Here is an 18351-nt window from a genome sequence, read left to right as displayed (position 1 = left end):
TTCACTGGCTGGTTCTCTGCTGGAAGAAAGGGATATTCCATGAAACCAGCAGTCACTGCCAGCACAAGGAGGGTACTTGCAAAATGACCCTGAAATTGCTCCAGTGCAGGGAAATGCACCGGCAAAGGAAAGATGCAGTGGGTTCAGGGTGCCATGCTCCTTCTTGGACCAGCACAGCACCTCATTTCAGCTCCCAGCTGGGATACAGGGGCTGGGGACCACTGTGACCCTCCACAGGTGTTGTTTTGCAGTGTGGTGTGGCTGTGCTGGGGGTGCCACCGTGCTCCGTGGGAGCCCTGGTCCTGAGCTGACTCTCCTTGCTGCAGAGGAACCCAAAGGACACTGGAGGGGGCACTCCCTGTCCTGGCTCCGGACGTGCATCACATCAGTTTGGGTAAGCTCAGCCCCAGGCTGTCCACAGACCCTCTCCTGCTGGCAGGGGGGATGTGGTGTGTGCCAAAGGTGTCTTCTCACTGGAGAAAGCCAATGCTCATCCTCCCAGCAGGGCAAAGGTGCGGCTGGATGACGGCTGAGGATGTGCTATGGAGCCGGGACTCAACTGCTCTGAGCTCTGCGATGGCAGCTCCAGCTTTGTCAGCCAGGAGCAGCAGCGGCGGGCCCTGCAGGAGCTCTGCACTGTGACAGTGGTATGTATGGATGCAGTGGGATGTACGGGTGCAGGGGAGTGCTCTGGGACAGGAGATTTGCTCTGCAGTAGAGTTGGGGGAGGGATGAAGAGGGGATTGCAGCTGCCAAGCGATCCCAGTCCAGCTGAAGGCAGCACACTGTCACCTGGTTGATAGAAAGACAAGACACACCAGTCTAGGTGACACCCAGCAGTTATCCAAAGGGGAGAAAGCATCCATGACAGCCAAGTCATGTCAAGCAGTCCTCCCATGTGTCAGCCAGCTGCTCAGGATTGGCCTGTGATGGCCCCGTCTCCCCTTGACCTTTCCTGTCCCCTATAACTTCAAAGTGCTTTTCAAATATGAGTAGAGCAGGATTTAATTAAAAGTCATCCTCTGTAATAAACAGCACCTTCCCCCCTCCACCAGTAAGGCAGGGGTAGAAATGACACTGGGATGCACTCAGTGGCAGCTGGCACCACGTGGGGCTGCTGGATGGAGCAGTGAGCTTGGCCTGCTCGGCTCTCCATCACGTCCTGCACGGCCATGGGCCTTTAATTAAAAGACTGTAAGCTGCTTGGCTCCTCTGGCTCTGGCAGCCGGCTTACAATTAATATTCCCCCTGCCAGGACCAGGATTTACTGTGCTCAGCAGCCAGCAAAGCGCTCCATCAACTTCAAGTAGCATCAACATCCAGGGAAACAGCAGTCAGGTGGGAGGGTGTGTGGGAGAGAAAAAATGGAGATCATAGGGGTGTTTCTGATCCCTAGGTGGTTGCTGGGAATAGGGTGCAGCAATACTTTTGACAGCAGCCAGAGGTGAAAAGATTTTGTTGGTGGGTGCATCTGGGGGTGAAGTGCAGAAGCCCCAGGATGCTGAGTTTGCCCTGCTCACCTCAGTGGCAAAAGCCAGGTGTTACCCTTGGGCTCGAGCAGGCAGGACACTGAAATAGAATGGCTTTACAGCCTTGCACCAGCCCTGTCAGCTCCAGCCCTCATCTGTGCTTTTCACACAGAGAGTCCTGGTGTGAGCAGGGCACTGACCTGGCTGACCATCTTCACCATTTGGTGTGGTCTTCATTTCCCAGAGAGGCAGACTCCCCAGGGAATGGGAAGAGGAGGGTGGAAGCAGTTTTCAGGAGGGAGATGAGGATCCCCCCAGGGATCCCTCCACACTGCTGCAAAGGGAGGCTGGGATGTGCATGCAGCTGTATCCCAGCAGCAGCAGCAGCTCTCAGCTGGATGTCTCTCCCAGGCAGGGGTTTGCCTTTCCCAGTTGCCCTGTGACCAGCGTGGCTCCAGCATGTGAGCTGCCAGGAGCCTGCAGATCAGCTGTGCTCGTGTGGCAGTGACACGTTTTTGTGTCAAGAATTATGTGGTGGCTTTAATTCTGCAAGCTGTGCGTTGTTCTTGCTCGCCCAGAGGAGATGAAGCCTGGCTGGGGAAGAGGGACATGAGGCATTGGCTCTGAACAAATGCCTTTCTTCTGCCTGAAGATTTATTTCTAGCAAGGTTGGAAGCAGAAACAGCTCAGACCTTGAAGTAAAAATTGGGAGTTTGGGGCAGTGTTAACTGTCATGAAAAGTAGTCTTCTGCAATAGAAATTGGATGCAGGAATACCTGAGAGAGGACTCAGCACCAGAGAAGTTAGTTAGGAGGTGTGTGATCCCAGCTCAAACCCCATTCTCCTCCCTCCCCCCTTAAAGGGGATGTGCCAGCACTTTTATTGAAGTGATGTTTTTTTTAAGGAAAAAGAAGTTGGTAACCCACACATGCACACCCTGTTGAAAATGCTGGAGCATTTTAGATCAGCAGCGGAAGTGGTTTCTTGTTTCACGTGGGACCATTTTATCCATTTTATGTTAATAAGGAGATAGCAGAGATTATTTTAAATGGAGATTTAAACCCATAGGGTGGTTTGTGTGTAAGGGGAGAGGTGCCTGCATCATACCCATTTTGGGAGTGTCCCTCCAAAGCCAGTTCTCAGCTGATGCCTGCCTGGGACCAAGTTCATTTCCATCCGGCAGGGAGACGGGTGGATTCCAGCTCAGTGTGTCACCACCTCTGAAAAACGCTGTCACGCTCCCTGTGCTGTGCTCCTGCACCGACTGGCAGCTCTGCTGCTGGCTCCCAGACATGTCCTCCAGCTGATCAGTTGTCTGCTGCAGGGAGGGGTAAGGGGGGAGCCAAGAGACATCTAAAGAAGCATGATAGCAACTGGGGCACCACGGGGTCTTCGTCCAAAGATTTCCTTCTAGAGGACAGTGGGGAACCAGTGTCCATGTTCCTGTGTTTCAGAGGCAGGGTTGCTTGGGATTTATGAATCACTTGTAGCGCTTCATTATGGATTTGGCTAGTTGGCATAAGAGGAGGGCTCTTGGACTGCCATGTCCTCCTGAACACTCAGCAAGTGACAGAGCACATGTTCTGTCCACACACATCTCAGTGGCCCTACCTGCAGGACTTGGTCTGGTGCCAGAGTGTCTTCTTACTGGGAGCTGTGGGTTCTGGCTGAGCAGGATAACTGTGGATCATGCTGGAGTAGGGACCTCCTTTGCTAAGAGCCCCAGCAATGTCCTCTTCTTCCTTATCCTTTTTGCTTCCTGCAGACATCGTTTGACCACAGTATGAAGAGCTCCCCATCCTTCTCTGCTGGTCTCCTGGGAGTTGTATGGACATTCCTGACTGGAGGAGTCCTGCTAGCACTCTTCTTTTTCATCTTCACTATTCGCTTCAGGAAAAACAGGTAAGGATATCCCTCTCCTCCTGGGAGGTCTCCCCTGAGCTGGAGTAGCAGTCAGGCTCTTTCAGGAGCAAGCTCTGTGCTGATGACCAGCTAAGGATCAGGAGGGTGTAAGCCTGAAGGAGCAGCACAGGGCAAGAAAGGGCAGTGCCAGGGATGTTTCAGTTTCTTCCATCACACAGTTTTGATTACTGGTAGAGACAGTCCTGTTTGGACTGCTCCTTTCCTTCCCAAGGCAGGGAGCTGTAGACAGGATGAAAGGAAATGGCCTCAGGAAATACATCAGGGGAGGTTCAGGTTAGGCACCAGCAATAATTTTTTCTCCAAAAAGGTTGTCAAGCATTGGAACAGACTGCCCAGGGAAGTGGTGGAATAACCATATATGGAAGTGTTCAAGACTGGATGTGGCACTTAGTGCTGTGGTTTAGTTCTCACAGTGGTGTTTGGTCAAAGGCTGCACTTGATGGTCTTGGAGGTCTTTTCCAACCTTAATGGAAAGTTCTATGACTGTATGGGTGCCCCCTGGCACAGACAGTGCTGCATGGTCTCATCCAGGTGCTACTCAATAAAACCATCAACAGGAGTGGGTAAAAGGAGAGCTCTATTCTACTCCACATGCTTGAGAGCATCGCTCTGAGCAGCACAGCCCCACAGCAAGGCCATCATACTCCCCACAGTGAGCCATGTCCTCCCTGCTGTTGGGCCACTCATACTTTGAAGATATTGATAACCCTTTTTGCTCTTGGTGGTTGCTCATATTGGTGGAGAACATGATCTCCATTACTCAGAGAAGCTGGTGGTGAAGTGTAGACTTTTTTTGGTGCTGTTCAGTCTGCTTTGATAAAAAGTCCTGCTCCTCTGAAGGCAGCATAAATCCAGCAGAAGGCTTGGCAGTTCCTCATAGCTCAACCTGTCTCAGCCAGTGCTGATCCTTCCTCAGCCATTCTGGATGTCTCTGCCGCCTCTTTGCCACCTTCTCCTCAGCCTCATTGGCCCCTTGGTATTTCAGCTGGTTCCTCCTCCAGGGATACATCCCTCTCCCAGGCTTCACCAGGCGAAGCCTTTGCTCTCCGTGTGCCACTGTTTCACACAGAGGTACATCTGAGTGCAGCCTGCACTGATGTTGTTGGACTTCTTTGGTGGCTTTAAGGAATTTAATGCTTCTGACAACCATGGTTGGGAGGGTCCTGCCCATAAGGGTTTGTGTTGAGAGTCCTGTGCCTGCTGCATGACCTGCATCCCAACTGCATCCCAGTCTGAAGCACTTCATTTACTGAGTGGTGTTGAGTTCAGTGGCTGCTTGAATTTATGTTCTCAGAACGTGCTGTAATGAATGTGTGTTATTTATTTACCCTGCGGTAAATAAATACTGGTCTGCCTCCTGAACCTGGCAAGGCAGAGGAGACCTTTCTCAGCTGCAGCTGACAGCATGAGCTGGTGAATATCTTTCTCCAGGGGCTGAGACATGATGAGGAAGGCAGGGAGGGAGAACCCCAGGCTTTGTGGCTGGAAGACAGCAGGAAGGAGCTCAAGGAGAGAGAAAAGTAATGACTTGGCAGCAGGTCGAAGGGCCAGAGCTGTTGGGAAGGGTGGCAGGAGGTGCAGCTTTCACTCAGTAGGCTGGCTGGAGAAGGGTGACAGGTCATAAGAGATCAGTGGGTTGATTCTCCCCTCCCTGAATACAGTTACCGGATTATGAGTGATGAGGTGAAATTACAGAGGGGAGACTGTAACCTGAACATTGCTGGCAGCTTCCTGTGCTGAGTGTGGAGATGCCTCCTCAGAGGAAGGAGCAGTGGGAAGGGCCTGTTCTGGAGGCACACGTAGCTCTTGCACCTAGAGCTTGCTGCTAGGGACTGTCACCCTGGGCTGTGTTGGTGTGGTTTTCCACCTCTGTCCCTCTGCAGCAGAAGTGTTGGCATAGGCTAAATGAATACTTGAAGGATTGTGAAGCACTCCAGCAAGAAAAGGGAGAGGGTGGGACCATGGAGTGATGGCTGAGCTTTAGGGGCAGTGGTGAACAGCACAGGCTGGGGGTGGACAGTGTGTCAGCATTCCTTGTGACTGTCATCATCACTGTAAGGGGACCTCACCCCAGTGCTGCCAGGTCATGATGCTCAGTAACTGTCACCAAATCCCCTGCTTTGTTTCCTGGAGGATTGTGAAGATGTCCAGCCCCAATCTCAACATTGTGACCCTGCTGGGCAGTGGCTTGACTTACACAAGTGCTTACCTCTTTGGGATTCAGGAGCAGAGCCTGCCATCTGGAGACTCAATGGAAAAGCTAATTCAGGTGAGCAGGGGCTTGGCTGGGATGGGCACCTTGACACATGTACAGGCCGGTTTGTATGTGCTCTCTCCCAGCCAGCTGTCACCTGTACACGCTCTGTCCCAGCCACAGCCTGTCACCACCACATTGCTCAGCTGGGCTGTGGCTTTCACATACACAAAAGGCAGTCAGACACTTTCTGTCTGAATGGGGCCTTTGCTGTTTTGCAAACCACATCTGCACCGAGGTCCCTGGGGACAGGTCCTGCAGGCAGGCAGGCTGCTGGGCTTGTACAAGTGCAGCAGGCAAAGGGCAGCACAAAGGGAGATGGGACCCTCCACACAGCCACCACTGCCTGACACAGCACAGGTGCTCTGGGTGAGTTTTTTGGCTGCAGAGCAGATCTTCATCAAAACACTCGCCTGTGTGATGAGCCCCCATGTGCTGGCCTGAGGCAGCCACCCTGCCAGACTGAGGAGTGGGCATGCACCCATGTGGGAGAGTGGGATGGGGCACACCCTGCATCCTGCTCAGCCACTGGCCTGAGGATAATTAACAGAGGTGTCAGCAAGTGATTTATGGGTGCTGGGACTTTCTGTGCCCCTGCTGCTCACAAGCTGCTTGTCTCTCCCTGCCTGCCCTTCCAGTGAGAGTCTCTAGGTAGGCAGCAGGCATGCCTACAGAGGAGTGTTTGCCTTTGAATTTATTTCACCCTGTAGACAGCTTTCTAGTATTTGATATCACCCTCCAGAAGTCAGAAGACTTCTGTCTTCTGCTGTCTCCTTCAGCCATCCTCGCTGCAGCCCAGGCTGGGAGGGGTGTGTGGTGTCCCTGAGTCCCTTTAGCCCCTTGCTGTGCCCCTGCAGGTGAGGCTGTGCCTGCTGTGTGTGGGGACCTCGCTGGTGTTCGGGCCTGTGCTGGGGAAGAGCTGGAGGCTCTACAAGGTGTTCACCCAGCGGGTGCCCGACAAGCGCGTGGTGAGTACCCGGCGCTGAGGCGGGAAGGACTTGCCATGGAGGGCAAACACCAGCAAGTCCCAAACCAGAGTGGGATAGCAGATGGAACTGGCACATGACAGGGATGGATGCCACAATCACAGGTCTGGTTTCACACCTGGCTGGGCATGGGCCCTTCATTTATTCCTGCACAGCGAGACAGGAGCTTTCCCACTCCACAGGCAAGTGGGTGCCCTGCCAGGCTGCCTCTTCCCTAGTGGAGTCCCAGCCCCATCACCAAGCAATGTTCTCATTTTACATTGGCCACATGCCTTTGTTACACTATGCACCAATGTTTGTGTTCAGGTCTATTTTCATCCCACAAAAACAATCAGCTGTTTTTGTGGGATGAAAATAAACCAGGTGTCCTCAAAAGCATCTGATCTAGGGCCATCCCCAGGTGGATCCGTTCTGCTCTTGAAGGCAAGAAGGGAGTGCTGGGCTCTCCTCTGCAGCACTTAAGGATGGGGATTCAGAAACTGGGAGGGAAATGGAAAATTTATGCACAAAACAGTGCATTTACAGCTTTCAGTGGTCACTTTCCAGCAGTGAAAAAAGTAGGTCTCAGATGAAAGATGGGACAAGAGGCTTTGCAGGGGAGCTGGGTATCACAAGGATTCCTGTTTCACACTGGGATCTGTGTTAAACTTGCGAAATGATGCTCGTACCAGGTCTGCCCTTTTTGTCTCTGCTGGGGATATGGTCATAAGGGATGATAGTCTTGTTTTGGAAGAACTGTTTTCTGTCATAGCATTTACCTGCTATCCACACCATGAGGCAGAGTTTATACCTGGTCTCAAGCCTGATTAGGTCCCCAGTAATTTGGGAGTTGAAGACAGAGATTTGTGGCCAACTCAAATGTCAGTGCTAGACACCTCTCTGGGCAAAGTAGTAGGATAGATGTGCCACTTGAAAGAAACAACAGAAAGGGACCCAAGGGGGATGGAGGTCATTGGTGACCATTCCTTCCCCATAGTAACTCTGACTTCTTGCATGTTTGCAGATTATCAAAGACCTGCAGCTGCTGGCCATGGTGGCAGCGCTGGTGCTGGCAGACACTGTCTTGCTCTTGACCTGGGTGTTCTCTGACCCAGTCCAGTGCTTCCGAAGCCTCAGCGTCTCCCTGCGGGTAAAAGGATGGGGAGGGCAGGGTGGGGTTTTGCTGTGTCGTACCTGAGCTCTGTGAACAGAGTTAGTGGGTGGCCAGGCATTTGGAGGTGGTCTTTGAGAAACAACAGAAAGAAAAACAAAGCAGAAAACCTTCTGGGCACTCTGGGTTTGGTTTATGTCTGGTCTATTAAAGAGGTAAGAGTGCACTGCAAAATTTCCAGGTCTGTGCAGATCACCTGCATGGCACAGGAGGGCCCCAAGGCATCTGCTTTAGACAAATGTTTAACCAGCCCTGTAGGCAGCAGAAGGCCAAAATCATCTTGCTTTAAGACTCTGCCCCTGGTAGCACCAGCTTTGGCCTCTCCTTTCAGAAATTTACATAGGAGACCAGCTTCTTCCCATTGGTCTGTGCCAGCCTTCACTTGTGCCTCTGCCTCACCTTGTAGGCCACAGAGAAAGGCATGACGTGCTCCGTGAGCCGGGTGCAGTCCTGTGCATCGCTCTATTCCGACCTTTGGCTCGTTCTCATTTTAGGCTTTAAGGTATGTACCCTCTTGAGAGCTTCTTGCATTGTATCTCACCTCCTCCCTGTCTTTCAGCCTAAACTGTCTCGCAGCATTTGTCATTTCGCTGCCCTCCCAAGCTACGTGCCCATTGCAGATCCCGGCTACTCCTGTTCATCTCATAAGCCTTCCTATTTCCAGCCCTTCCCATCTTGGGAAGGGTGAAAGCTCTGCTAGCTGCGTTCTCCTTGCTTCACCATCTCCTCTATGTACGCTGTGCACTTACAGTCTCTCAGGATCTCTCCCGGCACCCCTCTGAGCTTCATCTCACTTCTTGAAACTCAACATCTTCCTGGTCTTTATGTCAACACTCCTTCCCTAAAGACTCCAGTGAATGGCCACTGCTGAGGTGGCTCAGTCCCTGTGTCCTGTGACTTCAAACCAAGGAGGTGCTGATGACAAGTGCTTGGTCCCCACCTCTGCAGGATGCTTATCGGGTTAATTATACTTCCGAGGTGCACTTTCACTGGTGAATCTCTGCACATGGCCAGTCTTCTTCCAGCAGTGTTAGTTATACTGATGTAACTATGTTGAATAATTATCACTGTAATTATCTGCGGTCTCATGTGTCTCTGGTATGGCAGAGGCTGGACACATTTCAGAAAGCTGATGTTGATGAAGCTTGTGAGATCACAGCCTTTTTTTTGGAATGGCTTAATCTCTGCTTGCAGCACAGGCACTTTCTTTGTGATTCACTGTAATGTAATACTCACTGACCATCTACCCAGAATCATAGGAAAAAGAGCAGAAAGGGACCTCACAACACAGCCAAGTCCTTCTACACCTAATTTCAAAGTCCTTAAAAGCCCTCTGCTGTTAGGGAATGTAGGCATTACCTGGGCTTTCAGTGCTGTGTCTCCACCTCTGATTTTGTCTGCAGTTTGTGTTAGGGTTTAGAGAGGTAATGCCTCTGCCTACAGCCCTTACAAAATCCTTTTGGAAATAAAACATCCCCATAATCAGTTCCAGGTAATCTTTTTAATGTTGTGTTGAATCTGGCCCTGTTCCTTCCTGCTTACTGGGGGTCATGGAGTATTTCCTTGGTGATTTCTCTGGAGTTAGTCTGGATTTACACTAATGTGAGTGTAGGCTTTATCTCTGCATACATTGCACTTCTTAGTATCCACAGCATTAATGTGCTCAGCCCTTTGGGAAGACACTCAGTGTATTATCCTGGTTTTACTGGCACAGAGCAATGAACAGGAATGACTTGCCAAGGACATGCCTGGAATTAGAAGCAAAGTCCTCTGCTCAAGTTTAAAACAAACAAACAAACAAACCACTGAGAGTCCTAGTTTAGGAGACGCAGTGCTGTTGTCTGTGTCCCAGATAGACTGTATGAATTTAAATGGGACTTTTGTGCTGGTTTTTTCCTGCTCAGGGATTAGGGGTTGCCTTGCCTTTGGGCTGTTTGGAGGTGCCCCATGGTGGACACAGTTATGATCCAGTGCAGATTCCACAAAGCAGGGTCAGGCACCGGCCCAGTTCCCAGCAGTGCAGGTTTCACTCCTACAACCCCACCCTGAGACTTCTGCTGCTTTGAAGTTGGGAGTCTCACCAGACATCTGGACATGAATGTCCCTTGCTTGTGTCCCTCTAGGCCTTAGGCCTGGCAGTGGCCATCACAGTCATCAACCAGGCACAGCACAGAGGGGTTCACAAGGGTCTAAAAACCATCTGCATCTCGTGTCACAAAGCACTTCTTGATGCCCAAATAACAATGACTCTTAGTAAAAGGCTGACACTTCCTGGGTAGTACAGGAATAATATATGTCACATTCCCTGTATTCCAGGTCCTTGCAGGAGCTGGGACTTTGTTAGATGGTATTTCCAAATGATCCTGAAGGCAAACCATGCTCAGTTCTATGGAGGCAGGCAAAAATACTTGGTGTTTCCTGCTAATGTCACCTAGGGAAGGAGATACTTATCCTGCTGGGTAGTTTTATCCTGAGCACACTGGCAAAATGCATGCATGAGACCCTTGAGGAGGAGGGTGGTGAGACAGCCTTCTCTGAAACAGCTGCTCTACTCGGGGGGAGGGAGAGCCTCTGTAGAGGCACTTCTGTAGTGCCCTTCCCTGCTGCTGGAGTCAGGAAACAGCCAAGGGAAGGGAAAAGAATTGCACCTGGTAGTTTCCTGGATTATTGCTATTTAAAGAGGCACCAAGTACATCCTCTTCCCTCCAGTCTAAACCTCCATATCTCTTTGCCTTCTTTTTTGAATTCCTTCTGGATATCTTTGCTGCTCCTTCAGAGGTCTGCTATTGGTCCTTGATGGCACCCACTGCTGAATCCCTGCAGGGACCCCTGCTTCCTCTCTGTCTGCCTTTGCTTCTCCTGCTCCAGGCTGCCCAAGGGGTGGTTTTCACAATTTCTCCCAGCCATGCCCTGCTCTGTGGCAGCACCTGCTGACCTGTGACTCTTGGCTCTTCACACCCTTTAGTTGGGACCCCCCCCTGCCCACAGTGCCCTCACTGCTGCCCTGTGTCCCCAGCCCCTCCTGGCCTGCAGCAGCGTGCCGGGCGTTTGCCGCGGCGTCACCGCCGCACGCTGCAGGTCTGCATTACAGATCAAAGAGCATTAATTAGGATTGCGCTGAGCGCGATCTGAGCTCACCGGGCTTGGTGCGACACGGGGCTTGACACCATCAGCCTGTAATTTTCCACACTCTGGAAACCTCTTTTTTCTGTTTCCAGAGTATCCTCCTGCTGTATGGGACCTACTTGGCCGGTCTGACCGACAACGTCAGCTCCTCTCCAGTGAACCAGTCCTTGACACTCATCGTCGGGGTCAACCTGGTTTTCCTGGCTGCTGGTACCATCTGCTTAGTTCACCGTTTCTTCCGTGCTTGGCACAATCTGCTGTTTGGTTTTACCTCTGGAGGCATCTTTGTGTGTACAACCACCATCAACTGCTTCATCTTTGTCCCACAGGTATGCTGCCACCTCTGTCCTGTCACTTGGCTGGAAATAGGAGTTTTAGGAGTTTAACAACAGCAGCAGTGGGCCTCAATGCATTCACTTTCCCGCTTTTTTTCCCCAAATGTTTGGACTCACCTGTACAGCTCGTTCTCCAAGCCCCACCCCACCCTGGTGGTTCTGCTTCCCCAAGCAAGTTCTCTGAGTCTCAAAGAATCACAGAATTGTTTGTATTGGAAGAGACCTAAAGATCATCTGGTTCCAACACCCCTGGTGTGGGCAGAGAAGCTTCCACCAGACCAGGCTGCTCATAGTGCCATTCAGACTGACCTTAAATGTTTCCAGGGATTGGGCTATCCACAACTTCCCTGGGCAAGCCTGATCAAGGGTCTCATCACTATCATAGTGAAGAATTTCTTTCTTGTATCTAATCTAAACTACTCTCTTTTCAGTTTAAAGGCATTCTCCTTTGTCCTATCACTGTGCCCTTCTACAATGTCCAGCTCCAGCTTTCTTGTTCCTTGTCCCCTTTATGTCCTGGGCACTGCTGAGCACTGCTGCTCAGAAACCCTCCTGCAGGAACGTGCCCCAGGTGACAGCCACGCAGACAGCACACATGAGGCGAGGCAGCCACTGGCCTCCTCCTCCCGCTCCATGCAGGTGGTGGGATGTGTCCTTGGTGCACTTGTCCTTCCCTCATGCCTCACATGCCCACTTGCACCAGGAGCTCCTGCTCCTGGCAGCAATGGAGCCTGGTACAGGCCATCCAGATGGCCCAGCCACTCTCAGAGACTTCCCCAGGGGAGGCTGTCCTCCTCTGCACTTTTGGAGAAGGAAGCTGGGCTTTGCCACAAGCCAGGAGGAGGAGGAGGTGTTTAAAGGAAGCCTTTTGTGGTGAGCTGAGGCACTTCTGCTTCCTGTGTCCTCCAGGAGCAGCCTGGTGTGCCTGGCCGCCACGTTAGTGGGAATAATGCTCCCATTGTTACAGGGAAGGGAAACAGTTATTTACTTAGTTGAATGTTTGGAGGGATGTTTGGGCTCAAGGACATGAGGTGAGAAAGGGAGGAAGAGGTGAAGCTGAGGAAGGCACATCTGTGCAAGGGAGGGCTCAAGGGATCTCAGCAATGTATATAAATATCGATGGGGGTGGAATAGGGAAGGGGGAGCGAGGCTCTTCTCACTGGTATCCACTGACAGGACAGGGGACAATGGGCACAAACTGAAACACAGGAAATTATATTTAAACATGAGGAAAAGGCTGGATTTTTTTCTGTGAAAGTTGTAAAGCACTGGAACAGAATGCCCAGAGAGGCTGTGGAGTCTTCATCCTTGGAGATACTCAAGGCCCAGTTGGACACAGTCATGAGCAGGCTGCTCCCTCTGACATTGCTTGAGCAGGGCACTTGGGATGATTTCCAGAGGTCCCCTCCTGCCTCTTGGGGCAGAGCAGCCTTTGGGAGCAAGGATCCAAACCCCCTCTGGTGAGCTCCAGGCCTGCTGGAACACCAGGTCCCTTGGACTGAGGGTAGAGAAGCTGATGAGCTGTACTTTCACTCTGCCTGTACCATTTTTCTTTGGGACCCTGGGGCCATTGAACATTTTATTTAACTTGGATCTTTTAATTCATTACCTTGTTTTTCCTAATGGGTTTGCTTTTCTATAGCTCATCTGAGATCAATAAACAGCTGGAGCTGGGCTGCACAAGGCTTCCAGGCAGACACTAGATGAGAAAATAGATACTAAACATTGCTGGTTTTCAGCTTGTCACCAGTGATTCAGGGATAAGGGGGCAGGCATGACACTGTCTTTGTCTGTCATGGAGTCAGGGAGTGGGGAGAAGAGGGAGGGGGCTTTTACAGTGTGCTCAGCAGTCTCGGTGCAGCCAGGCACTGACCCTCTCCTGCATTAAAAGCTGGAGCCAGGAACAGGGTAGGGCTCAGATGGGTGGGAGGCTCCAAGTGACACTGCAGCCCCTCGCCCAGCCATCTCTGGCTGGCTGTCTCTGCTCCACCCTGCCTTTGTCTCCCCCTCTCCATCCCTTTGTCTCCTTCGCGCTTGAGCTGCGCCTGCCTCCCGCTGTGTCGGCCGGGGCTCTGTGGATAACACCCTCTTCTACTCCCCAGCTCAAGCAGTGGAAAGCCTTTGAAGAGGAAAGCCAAACCATGAGCCACATGGCAAAATATTTCACCAGCCCAAGCAGGAGCTGCCGCTCAGTGTACAGCGAGGAGCAGCTCTACCAGCTCATAGGGGAGAAAAACTCTATGAAGCGGCTGCTCACTGAGGTATGGGGCTCTGCCAGCCCCCCCTCGTCCAGCTTCCCCCCTTCCCTTTTGTGGGCTGAAGGCTTTGCAGGGTGGGAAGCCCTTTTTTACACCCCTGTCCACACTGGTGATCCCTCACCACCCTCTTCCTTTCTGAGGGGAAGAGCTGCTTTGTTTTGTTACACTCCAAAGCACCACAATTTCGGCATAATTTGAAGGGCTTAAAAAAATTCTGTAGGGAGGAGCACAAGAGAGCCTGGTTCCCACAGCCTTGTCAAACATGGTTAATTTAGAGGGGAGATGCTCTGTCTCAGAAAAGCCCCCAGGCTCCTGCTCTGTCACCTGCACTGCATGGGCAGGAACACCCCAGCCTGAAGAGCTGCCTGCCCAGTGAGCCCCTTCCCACACACACGTCTGGGGGGCTGCAGGGGAGGCTGAGGTCACACATGCTGCTGGTGTGGCTCTTGCCATGCAGAGAGGGGTGATTTGTTTTCTGGCAGTGCCTGCTTCCAAATTGGCAGCGTTTTCCTCCTCCCTGCCCGCCCCACACTTGACAGGCTTATTTGTTTGACACAGAAAAACGCCGTGATCGAAAGCCTGCAGGAGCAAGTGAGCAGCGCCAAGGAGAAGCTGATGAGGCTGATGTCTGCGGAGAGCGGCTGTGACCCCCGTGTGCTGCCAGCAGCTGCCTGCACCTGGAGCTCAGGGCAGCCTGGGGATGCACCAGGGGACTGCTGCCCCCCGGATCCAGGGAGGGATGGGTGGCAGCCCCCCTGCTTGCTGGGTACGTCACCTCCTGGCAGCAATGCTCAGGCCTTCCAGAAAGATGCAACCCAGGAGCCTGTTTGTACTCAGGTGCTGCTTTTTAATGGAGGGGATAGCATTGAACGTGGCCTGAAAGATCTCCAGGAGTGTGGGACACCTGCAGTGCAGGAGCAGCCTCCGGTGCAGCTGCCAGGCCAGGACAATTCAGCTGGTGTAGCCTGGGAGTCGTCCCCTAAAATCAGCTATGTAAACAGCGAGAAGCTGTGGGAAATCTTGCAAGAGTTAAGCCTGGATGGCAAAAACCACAGCCCAGCCTTATCTGCAGGATCCCCACTCAGCAACCGGGGCACCTCAGGCAAGCAGGGAGAAGCACGGGAGGGCCAGGAGGGTTACCCAGGCATCCACACAGCCCTCAGCCCCTACCTGGCAAGGCTTCAACGGAGGATCCCATTGCCCCCTGCCTCCACACGCTTCCCTGGACACGTATCCCCTCGTGCCAGCTGCAGGCTGAAGGAGGTGGGCAGCTGGGGCCGTGGGGAGTCAGCACAAAACTCCTTGGGAAAGGGAGGGGACACGGCTGGCAGAGAGCTCCTTCACGGCCCAGCACCATCCCCTGCAGCCATCCCGAGGGAGGCCAGCCTCCAGCCAGAGGGGTGGCAGGGATGGCCCAGGGTGCCTCAGGGATGCCAGCGTGCCTCACCGAGCATCCCGCGGGAGCGGCGGCGGCGGCAGGGCACGCCCAGGGGCCCCGCGGAGCCCTCCCTGCGCTCGCTGTACTATTACCCAGACTCTGACTCCAGCAGCAGCAGCAGCTCTGAGGAGGTGTTTCATGGCTGCCACCGACCCTGCTGCGAGGTTTGCTTCCAGAGCCCTCGTGGCTCCCTGGACAGCAGCAGCACGGACACGGACACAGAGCCCAGTGACTGTGAGGATCACCAGACAGAGCACCACGGCGGGCCCCAGCCTGTGGTGAATTTCAAAGAGGATCTGAAACCCACTTTCGTGTGACTGAGAGCACCCCTGCTCCAAAGGCAAGTGCCCTCCCAACCCCAAAACACTGCGTGTTCTCTGCAATGCTAAAGCCACACATCCCTCTGGGGAATGTGCCTTGTTCTGGAATGTGGGGATTTGCCCCATTCTGATCTGCAGTGTCAGCCGTGCCTGCAGCCTGAGTTTGGCTGAGAGGGGCTTGGCAGCACTCGGGGAGGTGGCAGTGGCCTTGTCCTGGCTGCTCTGGGCAGCAGCCTGTGTCCCACATGTAGCAGCAGTTCTGTCCATCCTGGTGCAGCAGTGCAGAAACCAGGTCTGGGGGTGTGTGAGAGCCCAAACTTCATCTCCTCAGAGAGCTTTCCCTGTGAGACCTGCATGATTTGCTCTGGCAGGGAGCAGCATCCTGCCTCAAAAACAACCATGGCTTCTTGCACACCTCTCCATATGGACCGACAGGAGACTCCTTCCCCTGAGGCTGCCCAGGCAGAGCATCCCCCTGGCATCACCCCAGCTGGGGATGGGAGACGGATGCCAAAAGCAGCTGCACGCGGCCCTGCACCTGGGGTGTGCTGCTTCCAGGCAAAACAAGGACTTTGGAAGGGGGGGTGCACAGCAAACTTTTGGGTTTTGGTGGGGTTTTTTTTTTTGTAGCATCTGAACAGGAAAATGGAGTCCAAAGGTGATGTCTGTGGAGGTGTCTTTGCATTTTGTGTTCTTCAGGTGCATCGTTGTAGGTGAGACTCAGGTCAGAGCTGAAGGGAAAGACAAGCTAGCCATTGTAAAGGAGGATCTGAAAAGGGGTTTCTTTTTTTACCTTGATTTCTGGATCTTGTGCCCTTCTGTCTATCTTTGTATGGACGATATAGTCTGGAATAAGGTTTGTTTAAGTTAATATGCTCTGTTTAATTTTTATCTTAGAAACACCAAGAACAGTAAATCCAGTGTGTGTGCCTTTTTGGGATATTTATCGTGGCATTTGAGCTTATCGTTGCTTCCACAGGAGTTCAGGATGCTGAGACCTGATGCCTAGTGCAATATAAACCTTCTGGAGAAGGGCTTGATTAAAAAAGCAGGTGTCAGAGGAATCCCAGAGCTGCTTTTGAACAAAGCATGTTAGCATTGCCCTCTCCATTACCCAAATGATGGTGAAATCCCTCACTTCTCTCTCTTCACTGGTGTCACCTTTTTTTTCCCCTGTTGCCTCTGCAGTTTTCCAAGCTTGCATGTAGGGCAAATCATCAAACTCAGTAATCTTATGAGGAACAATATTGCCACAGGCCCTGTTTGCTTTTAAAATGGAAACACCCCAGACAGAGAGACAGAGTGTAATCCTTTTTTTTTTTTCTTTTATGGTCACTTTTTTGCTAATAGAAACCGTTCTCTTTCAGTTTTGTCTGAGCACTTGTGGCTCTGGCGTGGGAGAAGTGCACTGACTGGAGAGTCGCCTGCGTGTGCAGGGCGAACCCGGGGCCGGAGGCTCCCTGCAGTGGGACTCGGGATCTACTCGGGATCTCTGTGCCCGTGCCCTGCAGCCGCCTGCAGTTCTGCAGCGCTCGCAGCAGGTGCTGCTGCTGCCACGCCGGGCGTGCCGGCAAACACCAAGGACATCCACGGCATCGCCACGCTGGGACAAGGGGGGGAGACAAGCACGCTCCAGGGACCCTGTTAAATGTGGGTCAAAACCTCTCCCCACCCCCAAACGTGTTTAGAATAACACTTTGCTCTGGGGCTGGGAAACACTGCAGCGTAGTTAAAGGAAAAGATCAACCATGAACCCACCGGGAAGCGGCTGATATAAAAATTAACTTGAAATCCACTGGTGAATGCAGAAAAACTCTCCACAGAACTTTGAACCTAGGGTTTGTTTGGAAACTCACTGCTGGAATTTGAGGTCGTTGCTTTTCTGTGCAGTGACCAGCAGCCGCCACCTGAAAACTGCATAGCCCGTGAATGCACCTACTCAGAAGGCCAAGAGCCCTGTGGTTTGTGTCATAAATAGTGTGCCCAGCAGGACCAGGCAGTGATCATCCCCCTGTATTCAGCACTGCTGAGGTCACAGCTCCAATCTTGTGTTCAGTTTTGGGCCCTTTTCTTCTGACTGCTGTTAAGGGGAAGGGTCACGTCAGAGCCAGGATGAGATCTCTCTCCATGCCTGCTTGGTGGGCCTTGGCAAGAGGCAGGAAGGTAAGGAAGCCCTGAGGCTCTTGTGCCACAACCACCTGACATGGCTCAGTCTGCCTCTGTTACCCCCTCAGCTTGCCACTGCTTAGGAAATAAAAAATTGATTGTGATTCAGCTGCCAATTAAAAAAAATTAATAAAAGAGAGGAAAAAATATGAAAAGAGCTTTGTTAGCTATGGCAGAGAGGGATTATGACAGGCTCTCTGGCATGGGAGTGCTCACCATTGGTGTGGAGGTTTCCCCACTGCCTCCTGTTGGCATTAGCAGCTGGGATCTCTGGGAACTTCTTGCTCTGATCTTTGATACTCAGTACAGTTATGAGAAATAATGAGTATTTGAAAGTACTGCAGGAGAGAGAACCTTCTGATGTCCTTTCCCTAGAGTAACCAGACCGTGCAATCCCTGGACACAGTGGTGCCACATCTGTGTGGAGACACTCCTGTGGCACAGTGGGGAGCAGAAGTCAGGGGCCCTACAACTCCAAGTAGCCTGTAATGCAGGTTTTGAGGAGGTGAGGGAGCACCCACATCTGTACATGACCTCCACAGGTCTGGAAGAAGCTCCAGAAAAGTTTTCCTTGAGTCTGGCAGCCATGAGGGCTGTGGAGAAGTGCTCTCCTCCTGAGCAGTTTTGTTCTCCTGAGCCAAGAAACCAGGCCTATCTCTTCCCTTGTCTGGTTTTTCAGGGCTGTCCTCTTGGCCTCTGCCTCCAGCTCTGCACTGCTGAATTGCCAGCTGCTGCTGTTACCCCAAGGTCTGCGCTTGCAGCCACTTGAGAGGCACCAAACCCATCAGTGTAAGCTGCATCCTGATTGCTGGCCTTGTGCTCAGGCAGAAGTGCTTGGGGAACTCCATGGAGACGGAAAAAATACCATTGAAAGAATTGTGGATCCTGGCGTGACAGGAGAACTGTGGATGTCTCAGTGGTTGGTG

General features: G+C 52.4%; 1 protein-coding gene across 1 annotated transcript; it reads left to right on the top strand.

Annotated features, from left to right (window-relative positions):
• Positions 1-265: 265 nt before the first annotated feature.
• GPR156 (G protein-coupled receptor 156) lies at positions 266-15366 on the top strand. The gene is made up of 10 exons (XM_058800252.1): positions 266-394; positions 506-647; positions 3235-3371; positions 5526-5661; positions 6504-6614; positions 7636-7761; positions 8189-8284; positions 11001-11237; positions 13346-13504; positions 14060-15366. Exons 2-10 carry the CDS (start codon positions 543-545, stop codon positions 15254-15256), a joined length of 2304 nt encoding a protein of 767 aa, XP_058656235.1. The 5' UTR covers positions 266-394; positions 506-542; the 3' UTR covers positions 15257-15366.
• The last annotated feature ends 2985 nt before the right edge of the window (positions 15367-18351 follow it).

The sequence above is a fragment of the Ammospiza caudacuta genome, chromosome 2, assembly GCF_027887145.1.
Source record: "Ammospiza caudacuta isolate bAmmCau1 chromosome 2, bAmmCau1.pri, whole genome shotgun sequence".
Taxonomy (NCBI): Eukaryota; Metazoa; Chordata; class Aves; order Passeriformes; family Passerellidae; genus Ammospiza; species Ammospiza caudacuta.
This window is presented reverse-complemented; position numbering and strand designations above follow the sequence as displayed.

Excerpts from the sequence above, each read along its gene's own strand:
- GPR156 (XM_058800252.1), top strand. The coding sequence starts at position 543 with ATGGAGCCGGGACTCAACTGCTCTGAGCTCTGCGATGGCAGCTCCAGC. Across the intron at positions 5,662-6,503 it reads CAATGGAAAAGCTAATTCAG|GTGAGGCTGTGCCTGCTGTG; the intron begins GTGAGCAGGGGC and ends GTGCCCCTGCAG. Across the intron at positions 8,285-11,000 it reads TTCTCATTTTAGGCTTTAAG|AGTATCCTCCTGCTGTATGG; the intron begins GTATGTACCCTC and ends TTCTGTTTCCAG.